The 25,085-nt window shown below is 44.0% G+C and overlaps 1 protein-coding gene across 2 annotated transcripts; it reads left to right on the top strand.

Annotated features, from left to right (window-relative positions):
- Positions 1-148: 148 nt before the first annotated feature.
- On the top strand, positions 149-24,004 carry ABCI15 (trigalactosyldiacylglycerol2). Of its 2 annotated transcripts, none has more exons than XM_087694337.1 (4): positions 149-903; positions 22,465-22,794; positions 22,913-23,119; positions 23,608-24,004. In XM_087694337.1, the coding sequence occupies exons 1-4, from the start codon at positions 265-267 to the stop codon at positions 23,704-23,706; spliced, it is 1,275 nt and encodes a 424-aa protein (XP_087550463.1). In that variant the 5' UTR covers positions 149-264; the 3' UTR covers positions 23,707-24,004. The 2 variants fall into 2 exon arrangements, with proteins under 2 accessions (XP_087550463.1, XP_087550464.1); XM_087694338.1 differs by lacking the exon at positions 149-903 and adding an exon at positions 1,168-2,257.
- Positions 24,005-25,085: the final 1,081 nt, after the last annotated feature.

Consider the following 25,085-nt stretch of genomic DNA (forward strand, 5'->3'; position numbering starts at 1 on the left):
AGAGAGCTATGTTATTTTGAAAAATAATGAGACATTAGTGTGTTGTTTACATATTGCAAAGAAGTACGTTCATGGTTTATAGGATACTTAACGAGGAAGTTGTTGAGAGAGAGAGAGAGAGAGAGAGAGAGAGAGAAGACCATCTATTTGTAGGTGCCCCAAAGTCGTGCCAAGAGCGGGTCCTAGCACGGAACGCTAGTTGTAGCGAATCGCGATAGGCCAAAAATCAACACTCGTCCCCCTGCGCTGGCATGCATACCTTCAATGCGAGGGGATGTTTATGTGGCATACTCTTATCGATGTCTTCCTGGGTTTTCTGCAGACAGAGCATCTCCCGTTTGGTGGAGATCCACCACCCATGAGACCCTAATGGAGCGCAATTCTATCAGCTTGCCCTTCTCCAATGGCTCCATCAAGGCAGGTCCCCTCCACACACACATCGCCATTCATTGGCGGCAGGGTAGTTGCTCCATCAACAGAGGGTCAGTTCTCGTTAGGCAGCCCAGAAGAGGGTTTTTCACAGTCAGGGCAGGAACAGATCACACTCCGTCCACGTCGACATCTCGAAAACAACAGGGGGTCTTCTCTGCAGTTTTGAGCATTCCCAGGTCACTGTGGAGGCAAGTGGTCAACCCCTTGAGCAATTTTGGATTCGGTAAGCGCAGTGTGTGGGAAGGTGGAGTTGGCCTCTTCATCGTCTCCGGTGCCGTGCTGCTTTCTTTGACAGTTGGATGGCTGAAAGATTATCAGTTTCGGTCGCGGACCCAAAAGTATCAGGCAGTTGTTGAGTTTTCCAATGCGAGTGGGATTTCCGTAGGCACCCCAGTGCGCATTCGAGGAGTGGATGTGGGGAATGTCATAAATGTGAAGCCCACGGTTGACAGTATCGATGTAGTTGTGCAGGTATGTGCTGCATGCGTAATAGTGATTCACTACTGTGAAATGCTTTGTTTTACTGTGGTGGCCAAATACTCCAACCAGAGAGAGAGAGGGAGAGAGGGGGGAGGGGGGGGGGGGGGGGGGGGGGCGCGGGAGCACCTATCGATCGCAGCTTTCAGCCAATGGAAGGATGAACCCTGCCTTCTATTTGATCAATGTCAGAGTACTATGGGACCAATAGAAAGTGTAGGTGGATGATGGAGGCCTTCATGAATGTGAGTTTTTGCAGCGATTGGGTGCAGGAGGCAGTTTGGCTTGATGAGAGCCAACTTTGAAGAGCAACACACGTCTTCTTAGCATTGTATTTATTGAGCATATCATGGGCTTATTTATGCCTTGTATTGGGATATTTATTATGCCATATTATGGGCACCCATCTTCTCATGCCTTTCCCTCACCTCCTCTTCCTCTCCTCTCCCTATCTCTTTTCCCTCTCTATTCATTGCATCCATCTCCCTCTTCCTATCCACAATGCCGAAGCCTCTTCATGAAGCTTTTGGTCTCTACATCATTAATCTTGTGAAGGCCTTTGGCAATGCTAATTGCTACCGTCGGACTTTCAAGTTTTGTGGGAAGAAGATGACTAGTAGTGTGATGAGGCTCATCATCTACTTAACCAAGGTGGGTGGTCAATGCGGCCCATGTCCTTCCACCCCTCAATCCGTAGCGGACGAGATAATGAAGTACTCGCCCCTCTTCCATCAAAGTGGCCACGTGTGATTGAGGATGGCTAAAGCTCAAGAGGAGGCGGTTTTCCCTGACATGGAAGTGGATACTTCTCAAACGCCTTCTACACCTACTACAACTTCTCTTAGTCCATGTGCTTCAATGGCCTTAGGCTCCGCCGCCAGTGTTGAAAGCAAAAGGTTGTGTAGGCAAGCTACGGGTGGTGTTTTTGGTCCTTTGTCTTTTCTCCAGGAGAGGCAAAGGAAAGCAAATATAAAAATTGCATGTACTATCATTGAGTGCAATCTCCCATTTCACTTGCTTCAAGTGGATAGGTGGAAGAGAATGATTAAAGCCATTGCCGTGGTTGGTCCATGTGAGGGGTGGTATGATGTCATCTACAGTGACATGTAGACTAAGAAGCTCGATGAGGAGAGGAAATCAATAAATCTGAAGTCATGTGCTGGATGTCAAAGTATGGTTGTGCTGTACTACCGATGGATGGAGTGATAAGAAGAAATGAGGCATAATCAACATTCTTGTTTCTTTACCTCTTGGCACATTTGTCTTGTGGGCAGTGGATGCGGGGCAAAGAGGACGAAGATGCATGGGCGCATTCATATACTCACATATTTGCCAAGCTATCGTTGAGGTAATCTTTTTTTGGTTTATGATTTAATAAATAGTTACTCATTTTATGCTTGAATATTCATAAATCATAGTTTATTTTACATTTGAATAAATCTCTACCTCTTCATTTTCCATTACGATTCATAAATCTCTATCTCCATGATCCATGATTCCATCATAACTCAAACCTATCCCCTCTTTCACTTGTGCCATGTAGATTGGTGTGACCAACGTGGTGTAAGTGGTCACTGGCAATGCTTCCAATTATTGAAGGATGAGCTGTTTGCTTAAAGCAAAGTTCTCGTCCATTGTATGGATGTGCCACCCATTGCATTGATCTCCTTATGGAAGACATATAGGGTTATTGGAATGGGCGAAGAAGATTATTGGGATGCTTGTCTCATAGTAGATTTCATCACCAAGAAGGTAAAGGTCTTAGCTATCTATTGTGCCTATAGTGATGTAGAGTTAAAGAAGCCCTCAAAGACCCGTTTTGCCGCCATGTGGTTGCTTTTAGAGTGATTATATGATGTGCAAAATTAAATTTAATAAGCCATGTTTTGGGAGAAGTTTAAGGCATGGTTGCAAGAGGAGTCACTCTCAAGCGTGAAGGAGGAGAAAGCAATTTAAAGGCTTTGCTTGAGAGAGGCATTTTGAAATGATGTACTAGCGCTAGTCATCACTATTGCCCCCTCATATAGGGTTCTACACACGACTGACTGACATGAAGGACACCACCTTGGGGCTTCTCATGCACTTTATGAGAGAGGCCATTGAGAAGATCAAGGCGTGCAAAGTACTAGATGCAGAGGAACCAATGTAACTTCACTTGTTTTTGTATAAGTCAATTAAGTTTAAAGTAAAAGTTTTAATTTTTAAATTCGAATGACTAAATTAAATGCACTAAAAAAAAGTAGTGTTGACAGATTGGATGCCATACCAAGGTGTGATGACATTCTTTACTTAGGGAAGAAAAAACTGAAGTGGATGAGAAGATCCATCCATTGATTGGGTGCACTCTTGCATCTTGCTTATAAAGCTTCACTTCTTTTCATGGATCAAGAGTTGACAACCAATAGAGATGCCTACATTTCGAAGGCATTGGATGAAGACCAACGTGTAACATTTTTACAAGAAATCATCAATTATAGTGACCAAAGAGGAATTGCTTTTGCTAGTACTCTATGCTAGAAGAGGGTCTCTTTGGTCAAGCCTCTTTTTTGGTGGAAATCTTTTGGATATCAAGTATCCACTATCCAATAGATTGCCCTTAGAGTGCTTGTACAGGTAAGTTGTAGGTATCTGCTTATAAGCTGTCACCTAAAGTTGAATTGTTATGTGATTATTGAAATTGAATTTTGAAACAAGTTGAATTTTTCACCTAATGTAGGATTGTTTAGCTAGTGCGTGTGAGAGAAATTGGTTAGCATATTCTCTCATTCACGCCAAGATCCAAAACAAGTTGAGCACATGGTAGTTAAAGCGACTAATTTATTGTTGCTCTTTAACTTACATATTCTTCAAACTATATATGAGATGCCCATGGCTAGACAGGTAAGTTGGAAGTGACAAGTTTTATTCCACTTATTACTTATTCTAAATAATGAGTTAGATTCTAAATATGCAAATTATCTCTTTGTATTAATTAGGTGAATGTTGTTGAGATCAAGTTAAGTGAGTCTACCTTCAAGAGTGTTAACAAGGAGGAAAATGAGTAGGAGGAGGCCATCTTCAAGGATCTCTATATGGAGTTGGAGAAGATCAATCGTCAAGTCTCACGCTCTTGTATGGGCTGTGGAGTTGTTGCTTAAGTTGCAAACACTAGGACTAGCCTTACACTAGCCATGGGGACCAGAGGTTTCAATAGTGTCTATAGCATGTTATCATGGGTTAGATGAGATGAAGATACATTATTCCAATGATGAGGGCTTTGCTAGAGTTTATGATTTGTTATTAGATGGTCAGCACCATGAGTACTATACTCTTAGAGAGGGCTTTGTTTATGATGCATGGCCGATTATGTGTTACAAAGCAGGTAAGGGCCAAGGTTATGGTTGAAATTTATGCATCTCCGTACGTAGGGCACCTTGGCATTAATGGTATAGTGAAAGCAATTGAGACTTTGTTTTATTGGCTAGCTTTGAGATGTGACGTGAATCACCTCATTTGTTACATTTTTACCTTGATTCTTTTCAGTTGGAGCCAACTTCAATCCACTCAGTTAAGCTTAGCAGAGCATAGACGTGGAGTATTGCATGATGCTCAAGAGAGGGGTGGTGCTGTCAGAGTGCAGCGATGCGAAAGCGTGGGACCAAGACTGAGAGAAAGTGAACATGGAGAGAAGTGAGAGAGAGAGGAGACAGTAAAACGCAAAAAATTTGCAGTGTAGAATGCTGTATAGAAATGTAGAAATATACACGGGTACAGAGAGAATATTTGTGTATGTCTCCGCTTTGAGGACCTCGATCTCCGTGAGTGCGCGTGCTGTCAGCTACCAACACGCTTTCTTTGTCAGATGTTAGATGTGTGTGTGTCCAAATGCTAGACTGGACTGCTATAAATAGCAGATGAAAAATACAAAAAAAAAAACTAGAATCAGGTCAGCTGTCTAAATTTGTCCGATTGTTGCTGTACCTGACCACCTATGCTAACGTGGCAATTGTCCGACTGGTCTGGCCGTACTGCACTTGCTGACGTGGCTCTTGCGACTGTTGATGTGGCACTCTGGCCGTATTGCTCTGTACACTGCTGTCCAGGGAATGACTCTCTAACACGCCCTCTCAGATCTTGGACAGGTCTAAAGACTGAGGGATGTGGCATGTCGCTGAAGAGGAGTCTGGGGAAGCGCCTTCATGAACAAATCTGCAAGATTATCCTCTGTCTTGCAGTACTCCACATCAATGGTCCCATCTAGAAGCTTCTCCCGAATGAAGTGATAGTGGATCTCGATGTGCTTCGTCCAGGCATGGAAACAGGATTTCGTACCAAGGCAATGCAACTCTCATTGTCTCACCACAGAAGAGTAGGACGAGGCTGGGGGCAGCCAAACTTCTCCAACAATCTCCGAAGCCACATAGCCTCACATGTGGTGGAAGACGTGGCCCGATACTCCACCTCAGTAGAAGAAAGAGCTACCGTGGACTGCTTCTTACTACTCCATGAGACAACACCTGTACCCAATGTAAAATAATAGCCTGTAGTAGACCGCTGATGGTCCACATCGCCAGCCCAATCCGAGTCACTCCAACCTGTAAGAACAAGAGTTGAAGTATCTGTACCTGTTGGATAAGAAATCCCTAAGGCAGAGGTCCCCCTCAAATATCGAAGAATCCTTAGGACAGCCTGCCAATGCACCTGTTTGGGTTCACTCTCATGAACCCCGCCAAAAGACCCACAGCAAAATAAAGATCAACACGAGTGTTGAGTAGCCAAATCAAGGATCCAATCAAGTGACGGTAGCGGGAAGCATCAGTCAAGGGAGAATCTGAGTGTGAAGTGGCCTTCCAGTTTGGATCCATAGGAGTAGAAATGGTTCAACAAGTCTCCATCTCAAACGTCACCAAGAGCTCATGAATGTATCTTTGCTAAGAGATGAAAATCCCCCTCTGAGATGGATAAATCTCGTGATCCAAGAAGAAATGAAGAAGCCCCAAATCTGTCATCTCGAACTTTTGATGTAAAGTTGTCTTGGTCTCTTGGACCTTCTGTGCTTGGTTACGGGTAAGAATAAAATCATCAACAAACAAGATAAACAACACACGACCAACCTCGGAAGTGTGCATATAAAGCTGCGGATCGTCCTTGGAGCGCCGATATCCCAACTTTGATTGAAGAAACGAGTTAATCTTCTCGTTCCATGCACGAGGAGCCTACTTAAGGCCATACAATCTTCAACCTAAAAACTTTTCCATCTGAGGATCCAAAGCCAAGAGGTTGTTGGGAATAAAGGGCCATGTGCCTTTTACATGTGCACGGGTGTGAACACACCCTTAGCACATTTGTACTTTCATATATATATATCTATCTAAAAACCTAAAGAGGTACACTCGTCGTCGTACCCAAGAACGTCATGCTCACTCTCCTCTCTACTTTGCACTCTCTCTCTGTCTCTCTGCTGTGTGAAAGCATTGCGTGTCTCGATCCTCGTGCTCTTTGTCGTAACAAATTGGTATCAAAGCTCATAGGTCATGCACGCTTTCCGGAGTCATTAACAGTTGTCAAGCTGAGTGACAAATGAGTAGGAGCTTACAGTTGTCAAGCTGAGTGTCGCAGGCGAGCAGGAGTTGTAGGTCACGGGCTGCAGATGTCATGCGAGCAGGCGGTGGCAGCAGCTGGGCGCGACAAGGCAGCATCGTGGCACAGGGACACGGCGGATTGGAGTTGACGGGTTGTAGGGGTCAGATGGATCAGGTGGTAGGCGATGGACTGGTGACGATAGTCGACAGGCGACGGTCTGTAAGTGCCGACAGGCGCGTGGCGACCTGCACAGCGGGTCAACCGACACACACCCCCCCGGCCCCCCGCGTCACATTTTTTTTTTCTTTCTAAAAAAAAAACAGTTTTTACCCCTTTTCTTTGCATGCGTTCATGCATGTAAGCACAACTCATGATTTTGGGCAAAATTGTGCCAGAAATTTGGGGATTTGTCCAAATTTGATGTGACAAACAGTGATATTTGTCTCAGAAATTGCAGGGATTTGTGACATTTTGCCTTCGACATTTGGGGCTTTTCATGTACATGCAAGAATTGGGCTGAAATTTACCCAATTTCTCGACATTGATGCACATTGGACCCCGCACAATTTGGGGCTTTTGCTGTTTGGGCAAAATTTGTGCGCCATTTGGTCATTTTATGTACACCCGGGTTTAATTCCATGCATTTTGGACACCTAGCACTTAGAAAAATTTGGGGGTTTTGCTGAAATTGCTCTATTTTGGTAAAATTGGCTTGTTCTATGCATGTTAAAGACAGTGCAGATGTATGGTTGATGCTTTGAGCACAAAAATTTTGGGGCTTTTGACCATGCATGTCAAATTTTGTGCCCGTGGGTGCATGTACAATAGAAATTGCAGCTAAAATTTGGGACTTCTCATGTAATGTGATGTATTTGTCCTTGGAACAGCTGTAATCAGTTGTGGAGTGCTGTAGCACAAGGTTTAGTGCCGCTGAAAATTTATTTGCAGGTTTGAAATTTCTGCTTTTACGAGGTCATTTATTGCTGGTTGGTACTTGCTTGTACCTTGGTCACTTGTGTGCAGTTTGGGCCTGCATTTACTGAAATTTTTGGTCACATTTGGGCTGAAAATCATGGCTGGCAGCAGTGACAGTAGTAATCTCATGCACATTAAGAAGCTTGAAGGAGCACATAACTTTGGAGTTGGCAAAAACAATGCTATAATATCCTGTTGTTGCAGAAGAAGCAAGCAAAGCCAATAATTAAGACCAAAGGGGCAAAGCCCGCAGACATGGAACAAGAAGATTGGGATGAGTTAAATGAGCTTGTATGCTCAACCAACGAGCTATGGATTTCGAATGCCTTGCTGTTTAACATTGAAGGTTTGGATTTTGCCTATGCTATTTGGACTCGACTGGAAGAACTGTATGTCCAGAAGAGTGCCGCAAGCAAAGTTTATTGGCTGAAAAAGCTTATGGATTTGCGTATGAAAGAGGGTACAACAATGTCTACTTACTTGAGTGAGTTTAACTCCATTTTCAGCCAGTTGGTGGCTTTGAAGTTCTTGGTTGAGGAAGAATTTAAGGCTACATTCTTACTTTGCACTCTGCCAGAGAGTTGGGATACATTCAAGATTGCTATGAGCAATTCTATTGCGATCCTTTTGTATACTGATGTAGAGAGTGCTCTACTCATGGAAGAAATGAATCAGTAGAACAATGCATCTAGTAAGTCTTCCAGCACTTTGCATACTAGAGACAAATCACAGTAGAAAGGCAAATCTGATAGCAAGGGACGCAGTAAATCACGTGGTAAGGATGTTTAATGCCATCATTGTGGCAAGAAGGGTCACTTTAAACGTGACTGCTACAAATAGAAGAAAGAAAGAAAAGGGCAAGAAGACCGATGATAGCAAGGAAGAGAAGAAAGAGAGCCAGCCTAAGAAGAGCAGTGTCAAAATTGAAGAAGCGAATGTAGTCACTTATGACAGTGACAGTGGGAATGATGTACTCTTTGTCTCTTCACACTTTAGTACACATGCTTTACTTGCAAATATAGATGATGACATGCATACTTGGATTCTAGATTCAAGTGCTTCTTTTCATGTCACCCCTCATTGTGAGTGGTTTTCTAACTATATAGGGGTCGACATGGTGGTGTTCATCTTGGAGATAACTATGCATGTGACATTGCAGGTCTTGGCAATGTGCAGTTGTAGTTTCAGCATGGTCTTGTCTTCACACTTCAGCATGTACAGCATGTACCTCAGCTCAAGAAAAGCTTGATTAGGGCAGGGTAGCTAGATGACGATGGATTTCATACCACCTTTAGTGATGGGAAATGGAAGATCTGTAAGGGATCTAGAGTGATTGCTAGAGGTTGTAAAAGTGATACCTTGTATCTTTTCCATGTATCTAGTGTGAGTGATCATGTTGTTGTCGTGACCGAGTAGCCAAGTGTTTCTTAGTGGCATGGCCGGTTGGGATACATAATTCAAAATGGAATGAAAGTACTCTCTCGTTTGGGTTACTTGCCTTGTATTCATTATGCTGATTTTGAGCATTGTGATCATTGTATTTATGGTAAACATACACAGACGTCTCATAAAAAGTCTCTTTGGCTGGAATCTTCTCCTCTAGAGTTAGTACATTCCGATGTACCCCAAGAAGCATGGCGGGCAAGCCACCTTCGTATGTATCCTTGAAAGTGTTTGGCTGTGAAGCATTTGTGCACATATGTAAGGAAAAACGCAGCAAACTTGAGCCAAAGTGCTGTAAATGTATTTTCCTAGGATATCGTGATGAAGGTAAAATAGGGTATAGATTATGGGATGCCGAGAAAAGGAAAGTAGTACGCAGCAATGATGTTATCTTTCGGGAAGATCGCATGCATAAACAGCCCGAAAAGACTGAGGAGGTCCATAGGGTTCTATTCTGGGAAGAAATACCTTTTGGACAGCAAAATGTGCTCGCTGTACAGCAGCAAATACCTGCTGTACATGAACTTGCAAATGTAGAAAATAATGTTGGAAATGATCAGCCAGCTATTTCCCATAATGATGAGCCATTGGATGTGTAGGAACAGCAAGGATAGCAAGCTGTTAATGCTGATTTGCAAGCTAAAATGCCAGGACAGCAAGTTAAAAATAGAAATTTGCAGGAACAACCAGCAAACAATGATCACTGGGTTAGGAGATCGTCTAGGGCTACTAGACAACTTAATAGATTTATTCCTGGTGCAAACAATGTGGCTGATTATGTCATGTTGACAGACTGTGGTGAACCGTTTTGCTTCAAGGAAGCAATGGATAGACAGGATAGCTAGAAATGGTATAAAGCCATGTTGTCATAGATGGAATCTCTTGAGAAAAATGGCACTTGGGACGTGGTGCAGTTGCCTAAAGGGCAGAAAACACTTCCATGCAAATGGGTTTACAAGATAAAGGTCACTTCTGGTTCCTCACCAAAGTACAAAGTAAGATTGGTTGCGAAGGGGTACAAGCAGGAACATGGAGTTGACTTTGATGAGATCCTCTCTCCTGTAGTCAAGATGACTACACTGAGAACCATTTTGGGCTTGGTTGCAGTTGAAGATATGGAGCCCATACAGATGGATGTAAAGACAACATTCTTACATGGTGTTTTGCGTGAAGGCTCATATGTTCAACAGTCTAAAGGGTTTGTGGCAAAAGGGAAAGAGAAGATTGTATTTAAACTCAAAAGGAGTTTGTATGGGCTGAAACAAGTACCAAGAGAATGATATCATAAGTTTGATACATTTATGTAGTTTCAAGGTTTTTATAGAAGTCAAGTGGATTAGTGCTTATATACCAAGAAGGCCATAGATGGTAGCTTGATTATCTTGGTTCTGTATGTTGATGACATTTTAATTGTTGGCAGGGATAGTCATGACTTGGACTTACTGAAGCAAATTTTTCATGGCAGCTTTGATATGAAGGATCTTGGTGATGCAAATCACATTCTTGGCATGCGAATTCTCAGAGATAGGTCAAAAGGATTACTCTATCTATTTTAGCAGGAGTATATCTCCAAGGTTTTGCAGCGTTTCAATATGAAGAGGGGGAAAACAATTGGGGTTTCATTGCCTCCATATGTGAAACTCAGTGCAGAGGACAACCCTACATCTGATGATGAGAAGTTAGAAATGGGCAAGATACCATATGCTTTAACTGTTAGCAGTTTGATGTATGCTATGGTTGTTATACGTCCTGACATTGTCTTTGCAATGGGAGTGGTTAGCAGATACATGGCAAACCTTGGTAAAAAGCATTGGAAAGCAGTGAAAGATATTATGAGATACCTCAAAGGCACAAAGGATTTGTGCATCTGCTTTGGAAAGTAGAAGGCATTTGTTGTTGGCTTTATGGATGCAGACTATGCTAGTCATGCGGACTTTAGAAAGTCCACTTCTGGGTACGTGTATCTTCATAGAAGGAGCAGTCTCTTGCATCTCTACGCTACAAAAGTGTGTTGCATTGTCTACTACAGAGGTAGAGTATGTGGCTGCCACTGAGGCATGCAAGGAGGCTTTATGGCCTTCGTGTCTGGTTGAAGAGCTTGGCATTACAAAGTTACCTGTTCTCCATTGTGGTAGTCAAAGTGCTATCATGCTAGCACGGAATCCTGTCTTTCATACAAAGACGAAGCACATACAGGTGAAGTATCAGTTCATTAGAGATGTACTTGACAGCAAGAACATTGAGCTTGTCAAAGTGCATACAGATGATAATCCTGCGGATCTTCTCACGAAGGGTGTTTCAGCAGAGTGGTTTGCTCATTGCCGACAGATGATGGGAGTTGGATAGACATATGTATTTCAGCTTTGTACATACCTAGACTTAGCTGATTCTTTTCTTCCCTTAAGGCACATTGCCTTTAGGTGGGAGGTTGTTGGGAATAAAGGGCCATCGTGCCTTTTATACGAGTATGGGTGTGAACACACCCTTAGCACATTTGTACTTTCATATATATATATATCTATCTTAAAACCTGAAGAGGTACACTTGTCGTTGTACCCAACAATGTCATGCTCACTCTCCTTTCTACTTTGTACTCTCTCTCTATCTCTCTATTGTGTGAAAGCATTGCGTGTCTGGATCCTGGACTCTCTGTCGTAATAGAGGTTGCTCTACATAGATCTCCTCGTGCAAGTCATCATTGAGAAAGGCCGACTTCACATGCAATTGATAGATAGGCCATCTCCTATGGCCAACCAAGGCAATAATAGCTCGAATAGTCGCCATATAAGCAGTGGGGGCAAAAGTATCATGGAAGTCAATGCTTGGGCGCTAAGGAAAACCTTTAGCAACAAGGCGAGCCTTGTGCTTATCCAAAGAACCATCGCTAAGGTACTTGGTCTTAAAGACCTACTTGACGCCAATCACCTTCTTGTGGGAGGGACGAGGCACAAGGGACCAAGTGCCATTCCTCTCAATAGCCTCCAACTTGGCTTCTATAGCCTTCTGCCAATGGTCAGATTGCAAAGCCTCCTTCACAGAAGTGGGCTCTCAATCCTGCATAACACGAGTCATCAAACAATAGTTGGAGCAAACAAGCTTTGTAGAATGTGCCTGATTTCTTCGTGACCTCCGCGGTCCATCCTGCGGTTCCCACTTCTCAAGGACTCCCCTCTATTCTTGAATCTCGGAGTGCGTCATGGGTCCAACGAGGAGAAGGCCGACGAACCTCTTCCCGATATTTCTCAGAGGTCAGCTTGCCTATCTTTTCTTCCATATACTCAGATGTTTCTCTCACCATGTCGAAACTTTGTGGAGCAAGCTGATCGGCCCACTCTTGCTCGGTTCTCGGCATAGGCTGATCTGGAGACTGAATCGGTGTTGATGTGTTCGAAGTCATTTGAACCTACTGTTGTTCTTGCTTCTTGCGAAGAGCTTTTAGATCAAAGGCCTAGGTTTCTCAGAGAGTACCAGGCTCTCATACCATGTAAAGAAAAATATCCTAACACAGAAACATAAACAGAAACCGTACAATAAAGCACAGATTGATAAAAAGAACACAGTTAGGGTTAGGGTTAGAGTGACTCAGAGACAATGAACACAATGAATAAATGAAATGATATGACTACTAATAATACGATGCTCATGCAACAAACACATTATGTAGTGAATGAATATTGAACCTCGAACTCCTGTATCTCTAGGATCAGGGCAAGGGTAATGAACTGGAGAGTGTGTCGTACTCCGAACGGATCCCGAATCGTAGCAAGGCAGCCTCTAGATATCGAACACCAACAAACACAGCAATGAGAACCTGGATCTGATGTAGACAGCAGTGAGGAGAGAGAGAGAGACTAAAAACGAAGCCTACAGGAGAGAGAAAGACTAAAAACGCAGGCAGGATAGCCTGCAGGAGAGAGAAAGACTAAAAACGGAGCCCGTAGGAGAGAAAGACTGAAAACGCAAGCAGGACAGCTTGCAGGAGAGAGAAAGACTAAAAACGGAGCTTGCAGGAGAGAGAAAGACTGAAAACATAGGCAGGATAGCCTGCAGGAGAGAGAAAGACTGCAGCGACTGCAGACAGGAGAGAGAAAACTGGCAGGGCGGCAGCTGGAGTCTGCAAATGCAGCAGTTTGCTAGTGTGGCAGGCTGTACGACAGCAGTGCAGATGAACAGTAGTCAGTCGCCAGGCAGAAACAACAGCAATTAGTGTGTGGAGGGCCAGAAACAGGCGCTAGACTGTAGGGAACAGTGATGGACAGCAAAGGCTGAGATGTCCTGTGTGAGCGGGGTGTGGGCAACAAGCTGGTAACACCTGAAACTTAAAAAAACGAGATTATGAAAGAGTGGAGGGCTGGCTGCCAATTTATAGAAAAGTAGGGTTCTAAATCCTCTACCACTTAACTTTCTCAATCCGCGCCCTGTTCTAGGGTTTTGGCTAAAATAAGGCTAAAATAAGCATGTTTTGGGGTTGTTTAAGTGGCTAAGTGCATTTCTTAGCACAACAACATGAAGTGGATATAAAGTATCACTCTTGCAACCTTTGGCAATCACTCTTGATTCCTTACAGATCTTCCATTTTCCATGACCAAATGTGGTATGAAAACCATCATCATCTAGCTGCCCTGTGCTAATCAAGCTCTTCTTGAGCTGAGGTACATGCCGTACATGCTGAAGTGTAAAGACAAAGCCATGCTGAAACTGTAATTGCATATTGCCAATATCTGCAATCTCACATGTATAGTTGTCCCCAAGATGAACAACACCATGTCGACCCCCTGTATAGGCGAAGAACCACTCACGATAAGGGGTGACATGAAAGGAAGCACCTGAATCGAGAATCCAGGTATGCATGTCATCATTTGTATCTGCAAGTAAAGCATGTGCACCAAAGTGTGAAGAGACAGAGTGCGTCACTCCCACTGTCACTGTCATGAGTGACTACATTCACCTCTTCAATTTTTACACTGCTCTTCTTATGCTGACTATCCTTCTTCTCTTCCTTGCTATCATTCGTCTTTTTGCCTTTTTCTTTCTCTTTTTTTCATTTGTAGCAATCACGTTTAAAGTGACCCCTCTTGCCACAATGATGACATTCAACATCTTTACCACGTGATTTACTACGTCCCTTGCTATCATATTTGCTCTTTTGCTGTGATCTGCTCCTAGTATGCAAAGCACTGGAAGACTTACTGGATGTATTGTTTTGCCGATTCATCTCTTCCATAAGTAGAGCACTCTCTACATCAGCATACAAAAGGATCACATTAGGATTGCTCATAGTAGTCCCGAATGTATCCCAACTCTTTGGTAGAGTGCAAAGCAATAAAGTAGCCTTATATTCCTCATCAATCTTGAACTTCAAGGCAACCAGCTGGCTGAAAATGGAGTTAAACTCACTCAAGTGAGTAGACATTGGTGTACTCTCTTTCATACGCAAATCCATAAGCTTTTTTAGTGAATACACTTTGCTTGCAACACTCTTTTGTGCATACAGTAGTTCTTCCAGTCTAGTCTATATAGCATATGCAGAATCCAAATCTTCAATGTTGAATAGCAAGGCATAAGAAATCGATAGCTCTATGGTTGAGCGTGCAAGCTCATTTAACTCATCCCAATCATCCTGTTCCATGTCCGCGGGCTTTGCCCCTTTGGTTTTGATCGGCTTTGCTTGCTTCTTTTGCAATATGATATTGTAGCACTGCTTTTGCCAAACTCCTTCAAGCTTCTTTATGTGCATCAGATTACTGTTATCATTGTTGCAAGCTATGATTTTCAGCCCAAATGTGACAAAAAAAACAGCAAATGCAGGCCCAAAACTGTCACTCGAGTGACCAAGGTACACACAAGTACCAATCAACAATAAATGACTATGTAGAAGCACAGATTTCAGATGTGTAATTAAATTTTCAGAAGCACCAAACCATGTGCTACAACATTCCACAACTGATTACAGCTGTTTCAAGGGCATATGCATCACATTACACGAGAAATCCCAGATTTTAGCTGCAATTTCTGTTGTACATGTACCCACGGGCATGAAATTGTTAGAGATCAGATCAGATCAGGGCAGCAGGTGGCCTGGTGCAGCAGTCGGACTGCCACGTGGCAGTCCGACCTGCAGCAGGCAGTCGGCTGCAGCCGCCTGGCCATTTCTGGCGCCCTCTTTTGCCCCGTTTTTCGGCTATTTATACCCGACACTTTCAGCAGTCTGGTGCACTTCTCTGCTCGCAGATTACAGACCGGTGACACGCGCAGATTCCGTCTCTGTTCGCAGATTTCAGACAGCAGACAGTGCAGACTGCAGTGGACTTCGAGGTGAACGGTAGGTTGCATCGTCGAGGTGGAGACACGCAGTCCAGCGCACTGCGCCCGTGTATATATCTGCATATCGTTGTATTCAGCATTCTTTATACAGCAGATCTTCATCGTCCACTGTCTCTTTCTCTCTCTTCTCTCTCTGCGTTCTCTCTCTCTCAGTCCTACGCTTCCGCACCGCTGCACTCTGACATGGTATCAGAGCAGTGTTTGAGGGCTGACTGAGCGTAGAATCAACCTGAAGAGGAGTTTCCATCGCGACACAAATTTGCGTTTTTTACGTTTAAGGGCAGACAGGAGAGCTGCGCCTTGGAACAAGGCTGAAACGAGTGTGGGCGCACAGGAAAGGAGTACAGGTGGTGGATTTGCTGCTGTTTACTGCTGTTTGACGCGGAGGAAGTTTGAGTTTTCAGCCTACAAGTGCAGGTTTTGCTTTTTCATCGCCTTCGGCGGGTGAAGAAGCTTCAGGACGCGGAAGAGCCTTAGCAGGCTGAGTTTTCTCAGTCAGAGGGGGTTGCTTTTGCGTTTGTGAAGGCATTGCAGGTGAAGATGTCTACAGAGATTGACTTGGAGTTCCAGGCGATTATGGACCGGAAGGTGCCTGTCTTACCGGCTCTTCTTGCGGATCAGAAGCTCGACGGCGACAACTACCGCATTTGGCGCGTCATGATGTTGGCCATCCTTGAGTCCTATGATTTGGCGGAGCTGGTACAGGAGGAGATTGACCGGCCCTCGGTAAGAGATGAGTCCAAACTCTCTTCCAATGCTTGTGCGGAGTTGGCCAAGGCCCAGTCTCATTGGGACAAACTGAATGCCAGGATTCGATCCTTTCTCTTTCTATCATGCACTACAGCCGTGATCGCTCATATCGAGCACTTGACGGTGGCTCGGGAGATATGGCTGGAGCTTGATCAGATGTACAATCGGATGACCCTAATGAAGCGGATTTCTTTGGAGGTACAGATGCGGACCTTGCCCGTAAATAAGTCTTCTTCGCTACGGGAGCACATTAACAAGCTAAGGCAGCTTCAGATGCAGGCTCAGAATGCGGGGAAGCCGATTTCCTCCAAAGACATGGCGATCACACTATTGTCCCAGTTGCCGCTACGATTCGGTACATTTTACTCTGCCCTTATTGCTTCGGGGCGAGAGTCTACTCTTCGGTGGGAAGAGTTGGTTCCTATGGTCTTGGACCAAGAGGAATAATTAAAGGGACAGAATGCTTCCAAGTCGGAGGCGTTGACAGGTCAAGCCTCTCAGAAGAAGGGGAAGGACCAAAAGAAGAAGAAGGGGGACAATAAGTCCAAGAAGGACAAGGAGAAGGACAAGGACAAAGACTCCACATGCCATATTTGTGGAAAGACTGGCCATTGGAAGAAGGATTGCCCTGACAAAGACACGAAGGACACCAAGAAGAAGGACACCAAGGATTCTGGAGCGGTGGCTGCACCCTCATCAGCTGATTTCTTCATCTAGCTGTCATCGAGGACGCTTCACCGAATGCTTCTGATGCTGCGATGGCGGCTCCCCAGGCTCGAGAGTGGATTGTTGATAGTGGTGCCTCACGGCACATGACTCCTTCATCAGATGGTGTTGCCCAGTTGCGACCGTCGCGTGGGCAGATTCTCATTGGAGACAACTCTTCAGTTTCTATTGCAGGTCGGGGTAAGATGCAGCTTATTCCCGATGGACGAGGTGGTATCCATACCTCAGAGGTTTTGCATGTACCAGGATTAGGGTACCATCTTCTTTCAGTTGATAAGATTTGCTCCCTTGGCCTTTTGGTGGAGTTTGACAGTACTACGGTGCGAGTCCTTGATCGTGGATCGAGGAAGGTTCTCTCATCCGGATATGAGGAGAACGGCATTTACAAACTGAAGTCTTCCACCGCGCTCTCTACTCTTCTTCTTACCTCTCAGTCACAGTCAGAGTTATGGCATGCTCGGTTTGGTCACCTGAACTATGACTATCTTTGGAGGGCGTCACGTGGACAGCTTGTTCGAGGGTTGCCGGATATAGTGATGAGCCAGCAGCCATGTGTCTCCTGCATTCGGGGGAAGCAGCATAGGGATGCCATTCCCCACACAGCTTCGCTGCGGTCTACTTCACCGATGGAGCTAGTATCTACGGATCTATGTGGCCTTATGAGGAATGAGTCCTTGCGTGGGAGCTCGTACTTCATGCTGATCGTGGATGACTACAGCAGGATGACATGGGCCTACTTTTTGGCATTAAAGTCAGAAGCTTTCTCGCACTTCAAGGATTGGCTTCTCTTTGAGGAGAACCGATCGGGCCGGAAGTTGAAGACCTTGCGATCCGACAAGGGAGGTGAATTTGTTTCTAATGAGTTTGCTCGGTTTTGTGCAGATAGAGGAATTCACCAGGAGTTTGCCAATACCAACACTCCTCAAGAAAATGGTATTCTTGAACGGAAGAACCGCAGTGTGATCGAGATGGCGCGCACCATGATGGAGCACCGACAGACCCCTCAGGTTCTGTGGGCCGAGGCTGTGGCTACTGCAGTTCACATCCTTAATCGATCCCCTATGTTGAGCAGCCTCCTGGCTTTGGATCTTCAGATGGGAAAGTCTACAGGTTGAAGAAGGCCTTGTATGGCCTCAAGCAGGCTCCGCGTGCATGGAATGAGAAGATTGATTCGTTCCTCCAATCTCAGTTGGGATATCGGCGGTCTAAAGCCGATCCGCAGCTGTATGTTCATACTTCCGAGGATGGTTGTGTGCTGTTTGTCTTATATGTTGATGATTTGATTGTCACAGGTGATGATGCACAGCAGGTCCAAGAGACGAAGTCAGCTTTACATCGGACGTTCGAGATGACGGATTTGGGTCTACTCCATTTCTTTTTGGGCCATGAGATTTATCAGTCTGAGAGGGGGATCTTTATCTCTCAACAGAGATACGTACAGGAGCTCTGGTGTCTTTTGAGATGGAGGATTGTCGGGCCCTATCTACTCCTATGGATCCGAACTGGAAGGCCACTTCCCATTCAGCTTCTCCTTTGGCAGATGCGTCCCGCTATCGTCAGTTGATTGGGTCCTTGATTTGGCTTCTCAACACTAGGGTTGATCTATGTTTTGCTGTTGGGCTCTTGGCCGGGTTCATGAGTGAACCTAAGACGGTGCATTGGGAGGCTGCTCAGAGGATACTTCGGTATCTGAGGGGGACGTCTAATTTAGGGATTCATTACCCCGCAGGGACAGATGGGTCAGATCTTGTACTTGCAGGTTGGAGCGACTTTGATTGGGCCGGTGATGTGGACCACATGCGGTCTACTACAGGTTACTGTTTTACTTTGGGTGCAGGTGTTAACATGGAGTAGCAAGAAGTAGCCCACGGTAGTCCTTTCGTCTACTGAGGCGGAGTATCGGGCCGCGTCTTCCACCACATGTGAGGCTATGTGGCTTCGGCGATTATTGGAGGAGCTTGGGTGTCCCTAGACTCGTCCTACATTGCTGCGATGTGACAATGAGAGTTGCATTGCCTTGGCAAGGAACCCTGTTTTTCATACCCGGACGAAGCACATTGAGATCCAGTACCACTTCATCCGAGAAAAGCTTCTGGATGAGATCATCACTGTGGAGTACTGCAAGACGGAGGACAATCTTGCGGATTTGTTTACGAAGGCGCTTCCTTAGGCTCTACTTCGGAGACATTCCAGATCCCTCAGGCTTCTGCCCTGCCCAGGCTCTGAGAGGGGGTGTTAGAGATCAGATCAGATCAGGGCAGCAGGTGGCCTGGTGCAGCAGTCAGACTGCACAGTCGGACTGCCACATGGCAGTCCGAACTGCAGCAGGTAGTCGGCTGCATTTAATGCAGCCGCCTGGCCATTTCTGGCGCCCTCTTTTGCCCCGTTTTTCGGCTATTTACACCCGACACTTTCAGCAGTCTGGTGCACTTCTCTGCTCGCAGATTACAAACCGGTGACGCGCAGATTCCGTCTCTGTTCACAGATTTTAGACAGCAGACAGTGCAGTGTGCAGTGGACTTCGAGGTGAACAGTAGGTTGCATCGTCGAGGTGGAGACATGCAGTCCAGCGCACTGCGCCCGTGTATATATCTGCATATCGTTGTATTCAGCATTCTTTATACAGCAGATCTTCATCGTCCACTATCTCTCTCTCTCTCTCTCTCTTCTCTCTCTGCGTTCTCTCTCTCTCAGTCCTACGCTTCCGCACCGCTGCACTCTGACAGAAATTTGACACGAATGGTCAAAAGTCCCAAAATTTTTGTTCTCAAAGCATCAACTGCACATCTACATTTTCTCTGTCATGCATAGAACAGGTCAATTTTGCCAAAATAGCGCAATTTTAGCAAAACCCCTAAATTTTACCAAGTGTTGATATCCAAATTGCGTGGAATTCAACCTGCATGTATATAAAATGGCCAAATGTTGCATAGATTTTACCCAAACTGCAAAAGCCGCAAATCGCATGGGGTCCAATGTGCATAAATTTTGAGAAATTGGGTAAATTTCAGCCCAATTTGTGCATGTCCATGAAAAGCCCCAAATGTCGGGAACAAAATGTCACAAATTCCTGCAATTTCTGAGATAGATTTGCATGTCTAGCATCAAATTTTCCAAATCTGGGAAAAGCCCCAAATTTTTTGGACCACAGTTGCATAAATCTGGCCTTTTGTGCTTGGTGCACGAAACCTTGTCAAGGAAGGGGTAGAATTTGATTTTTGCTTTTTAAAAAAGAAAAAAAAAGAGGAACGTGACAGGGGGTCCGTTGACCTGTGGGATGGATCGTTGATTGAATGTTGCCCTGTTTGAGGCATGTCGTTAGCGCTCGCTCGTCCCGCCCCGTTGGTCAACACCCCGCTGCCCGCTGCCCGCCGACTGCTAGTCCTCGTTTGCAGGTTGCACGCTACCTGCTGCCCGTTGCACGCCCAGTGCCCCCTGGTCTTGTTGTACACTCTTCTCGCTGGAGCTTGGCCCTGTCGCCTGTGATAAAATGCCGCCTGATTCAGGCTACATCTCCCGTCAGTCGCCTGTTGGTTGGCAACACGACTGCTTATCCTGCACACAAGCCTGCCTTCGACTTGTCTCGCCTACTTGCTCACGAAGTGGAACTATCGCCTTGACAATTGCCTCCTCATTGTCATGCGGACATGAAAATTTGATGCTTTGCTTATGTTTAATTGACATTTGATTAAAGGATTAATCAAATGTGCAATTAAAAGATGCACATGTGTTGCACATGTGAGGTGCAAGCTACTTTTTCACAGTTGAAGGCCGAAGGACCCTGTGAAAAAGATGGGTGTCAAAGGCAAAAGTTGTCACAAGTTACACTTGTTAGATTCTAGGTGAATTTTGGTGTCAGTTTGCCCCTAGGACCATTAATTGGCCATTAAGTGTTAGTGGTGATACTAGGGACTAGGCATTAATTAATGGATTAATGCTTGTCCAAGGGTTAATTAATGCATGGGACCACTTTGGGTTGCAAACAGCCTAGCCAATTAATTTTTTGATGGTCAAGGTCAATTTTCTGGGCATGGATTAAGGACTGAATTAATTTTCAGAATTAATAATTAAATGATTGGAAATTGCTGAAAATGGATTAAGAAAGTTGCCACTTGGCAAAACTTTCCCATGCAAGTGGGGGAAAGGCCAAATAGGGTTGAAGGGAGAGGAAAATCTCGTTTTTTCATTTTGGAGCTGTTGGGAAGAGATGTTGGACTGTTGCTGCCAGCTTTTGGGGCTAGTTCCCAGCCGTTGGAGATCATTTTGGTGATGGAGATTGCATATTCTTGACCTTGGGAAGCTGGCAATTGCTACTGAGGCACTTTTTCCTGAAGATCACAGTCTCTGATGCTCCTATTGTTGTTGGTGCATCAATTTTGGGCTGGCACAACAGGGCAGCAGCTGATTTTGATCAGTTCTTCACGACAAATCTCAGAATTCTCTCTCTATAGCATTCTCTCATCTCCTTCAGTCTATGCTCAGCCATTCTCAGCAATTCTTAGCCATTTGGAGGAGATTTCAGCCATTTTTGGTGGGCTGATCTGTAATTTCTGTAGTATACCCTAATTTACAGCAGAAATTAGGGTTTAGCAACCACCTTGGGATCCGTGCCAGAGATTGAAGGCTCAAGGGACTGAAACCAGAGCTGATAATTGAAGATTATCAAGGGATTTTAGGAGCCAGCCCATCCCAAATTGATTTGGGGCAGCATTTGGCCAGCCAAGGGTCAAGTTGGAGAAGAAGTCCTGGGTGAATCAAGGGGCAAATGACCCAAAAGGCTTGCTGGTCATTTATGATAGCAAGAGCAATTGGTTAGTAGGAGGAGATTGAAGAATCTCAAGTTGTACTCCTTCCAATTGAATGAAAGCTAAAGAAATACCGCAAGGGGCCCCAATTTTGGGGCCAACAGGGTGTCTAATGTCCAAGAATGTTATGGTAAAGTGTGTATTTCATTTTATGTGCATTTACTTATTGCTATAATTAACTCTTAAATCAGGTAATTACCACCCATTCCAAGAAGGAAGGCTGGTTTCATCACCCAGCTCACTCTCGACGTCTCGAGAAGCGTGCAAAACCTGATGGCTCTGATACCAGTTTGTAGTGGCGGGTTAGGCATGGAGGTCGAGATAGACAGTCGTTACGCGCAGTGAGAGACAGAGAGAGTGAGATAGAGCAGAGTCGAGAGTGAGCCCGTTTGTAGGTACAATGACGAGTGAGTACCTTGAGGTTTTTAGATAGATATATATGTGTAAGTACAAGTGCTAAGGGTGTGTTCACACCCGAGCACATATGAAGGCACGAGGCCTTTATTCCCAACATAGAGGGGCTGAGGAGCACCCTAGTCTTGCTCCACAGCTGAGAGCATAGTTCTAGGCATTGCTGAATTTCTGACTGATGTAATTGATTGCTCTGCAGTTTAACTTTTATGCAATTTTCGGTCTAGTTTATGGGACCTTGTATGCTGCCCAGAGACTTTGAAATACTGATCCTGTATGCAAGAGTCTGAATAGCATGTGGATGTTTGATGGCTCACCAGTCTTATGCAACTTCTTTCCATGTGCAGTTTAGTTTATGAGACATTGTATGCTATCTGGAGGCTTTGAAATGCTGATCCTATATGCAGGAGTCTGGACTCTGATGTGAATGTGTTAACACTTGTCCTCAAAACCGCCATAATGCAGAATGTCATAGACATCGTTTAATCCTTTACAAAAAGATGGAGTAACATCAGGATATGAATTTATCAACTAAAATGAAGATGTTATTGTTTGGCAGGTGCTTGATGCAAAAGTGGTGATCCCTAGAAACTCATTAGTGGAGGTCAACCAATCTGGGCTTTTGATGGAAACACGCATTGACATCACACCAAATTATCCAGTGCCCCAGCCGTCAGTTGGCCCACTTGATTTGGGCTGTGCTGAAGAAGGCCTGATTGTATGTGACAGGCAAAAGATTAAAGGAGTGCAGGGTGTAAACCTTGATGAATTGGTAGGCATATTCACCAAGCTTGCGAGGGAGGTTGACTCTATTGGCATTCATGAAATTTATAATTTGGCAGATCGCATTGGCAAGTCAGTAGAGGATGCTCAGCCTCTTGTAAAAAAGGTATAAATTCAGTCGATATCAGTATATACAATTGCATTAGGTGTTCTGGTGGTTCCAGTGAGCAAATTGTTCATGCTTAGATGTTTCCTGTGAATGACATGTTGATGTTTCTTTGTAGATTGAAGGGTTGCTTGGTGAACTTGAGCCTCTTCTGAAAGAGGTACAAAATGGTGGTCTCTTAAAAGAACTGGAACATCTTGCCAAAGTCCTTACTGATACAGGCTTGGATTTAAGGAGATTAAATGAATCAGTTTTGACCCCTGACAACACAGAGCTTCTTCGTCAGTCTGTGTCAACAGTCACAAAGACACTGAAAAATATCGAGGTACAACATATTCTCATTCACTGAACTCTTCTGTCTCTAGAGTTGTCTGTATAAGCAAAACGACTTCTTCATGATAGTTGCAGTACTGTAAGGTTTGGTATGTGTCTAAGATAACTGAACACAAGCTCTTAGCTTGTCCCTTTATCAGGTAGTTCATTATTTGCAATACAATTGTTTTCTTGAGCCTATTCATCCTTCTGACAAACCAAGAAATGTCTTGCAGACTTGTATCACTAGTAAAAACATGCGATGCAATCCCTATGCTTAAGTAGCACATCTAACATGTGTCATATATTGCTATTATCGTCTGAAGAAGGGAAACATGGAGATTACATCTACTTCTGCCTTGTGCCTGTGGTCTCCAAGTGATCTGTTCTATTGCAAATTTTGAAGCTGTGAATCTGTATTGTTGGCACTTTTGTTCTCTTTTTCTGTGTTTTTTATGCAGTTCTAAAGTTGGACAAGTGTCTTGTTTGAAATTCTGGCAGAGCATTAGTGGAGATGTGAGTGGTCTTACTGGGGATACAACCACTCGGCATAACTTGAAGCAGTTGATTGAATCCCTGAGTCGGCTATTGGCAAATTGATACTGCAAATAATTGTAGAATTCTTAATCAATATGCTGCTTTTCTAAAACAGCAAATCACCTGCATTGTATAGTTCCTCAGCGTCAAATGGTAGGAAGTGCCTTTTCAGATGCACCCCTCCTTTGGGATATGAAACGGCATCTTCGGCTGAAAGGTGTTACATAATGTGGAATTCATGTTTCCTCCCAACTCTAATGTATCTAGCACATCCTTTGCCAAAGCGCCAGCCATTTATTTTAGGATTATTCCAAAGCATGTGATTTACAAGATGATTTTGTAGGCTTCAAAATTTCTACTATCATGGGACCAGAAATTGGTTGAATTGGTGTTGTTTTGCTTGATCAAACATTCTCTTAGGGCATTCTCAATGCTCTGCAAGTTCAAAGAATTAAAATGATTCAGGCTTATCATTAGCTTTGCTTGATGCATAAATTCTCTTTATTATTCTGTATTGAACATTCAACAAATATTACTCTGTATTATACCCCTTTTCAAGTTCAAGTAGGTTGTCATTATAGAAGACATTAAGGGCAGATGGCTAGATTAAGTGAATTAAGGTTAAGGTTGATGGTATGGAGGCACATATGATGAATGAATTTGAAGAGCCACTACCCAGAACGATGGGTCAAAAGACAATCTATTGGTTGTAGCTTGAATATATGTTGTACATTGCTAAACGAGAAGGGAAGGTAGAACTATTGACAATCTGTTAAAATAATTTAGAATGCTTGGTGTATGAAGAAAATTAGTGCAGTTAATTAGTGTTTGCAAAAAGAAAAACTCATCTGTATAGAAGTAGCAAATAGCTCCACAATCAAGTAATCACGTGAATATCTTGATTGCTGAGAAATGGTAATGGCATTTGCAACTCAATGTAATGTGTGAGGTGCATAGGCTAGAATGAGGTGGCTAGAACCACATCTTCTCTTTACATAGGTAAAACTTATCAGTACTCCCAAGAAGAAGGTTTGTATTAGTAAAATTGTACATGGTGATGGTCAATACTTTGTAGCCAAACCATTGCATATAGTAATAATCAGATTTCTATATAGCAATAGTTAAAAATTAAGGTGTCACTTGAGATATCTTACAACACCAAAAAAACCTTTACCCTTTTCATTAAGTGTATATATTTAATTATATATTACATTTGTTTTCCTTACATTATGTTCGTTTTTCTTTGTAATTAAAAGATAATGGTGGATCTATAAAATGGGCTAGCATAAATATAATGTATATTGTTGTCTACATCACTCAATTATATGCTTGTGATTGAAACTCAAACATAGTACGGCTAGACTTGCTCACACAAAAATCTTGGATTTTAATGTGAGCTAGATGCATCAGAATAAATGAGTACAATCAACAAAATGACATTG

The sequence above is a fragment of the Lygodium microphyllum genome, chromosome 15, assembly GCF_053477565.2.
Source record: "Lygodium microphyllum isolate KBCC chromosome 15, Lygodium_microphyllum_v1.1.10, whole genome shotgun sequence".
NCBI classification, from domain to species: domain Eukaryota; kingdom Viridiplantae; phylum Streptophyta; class Polypodiopsida; order Schizaeales; family Lygodiaceae; genus Lygodium; species Lygodium microphyllum.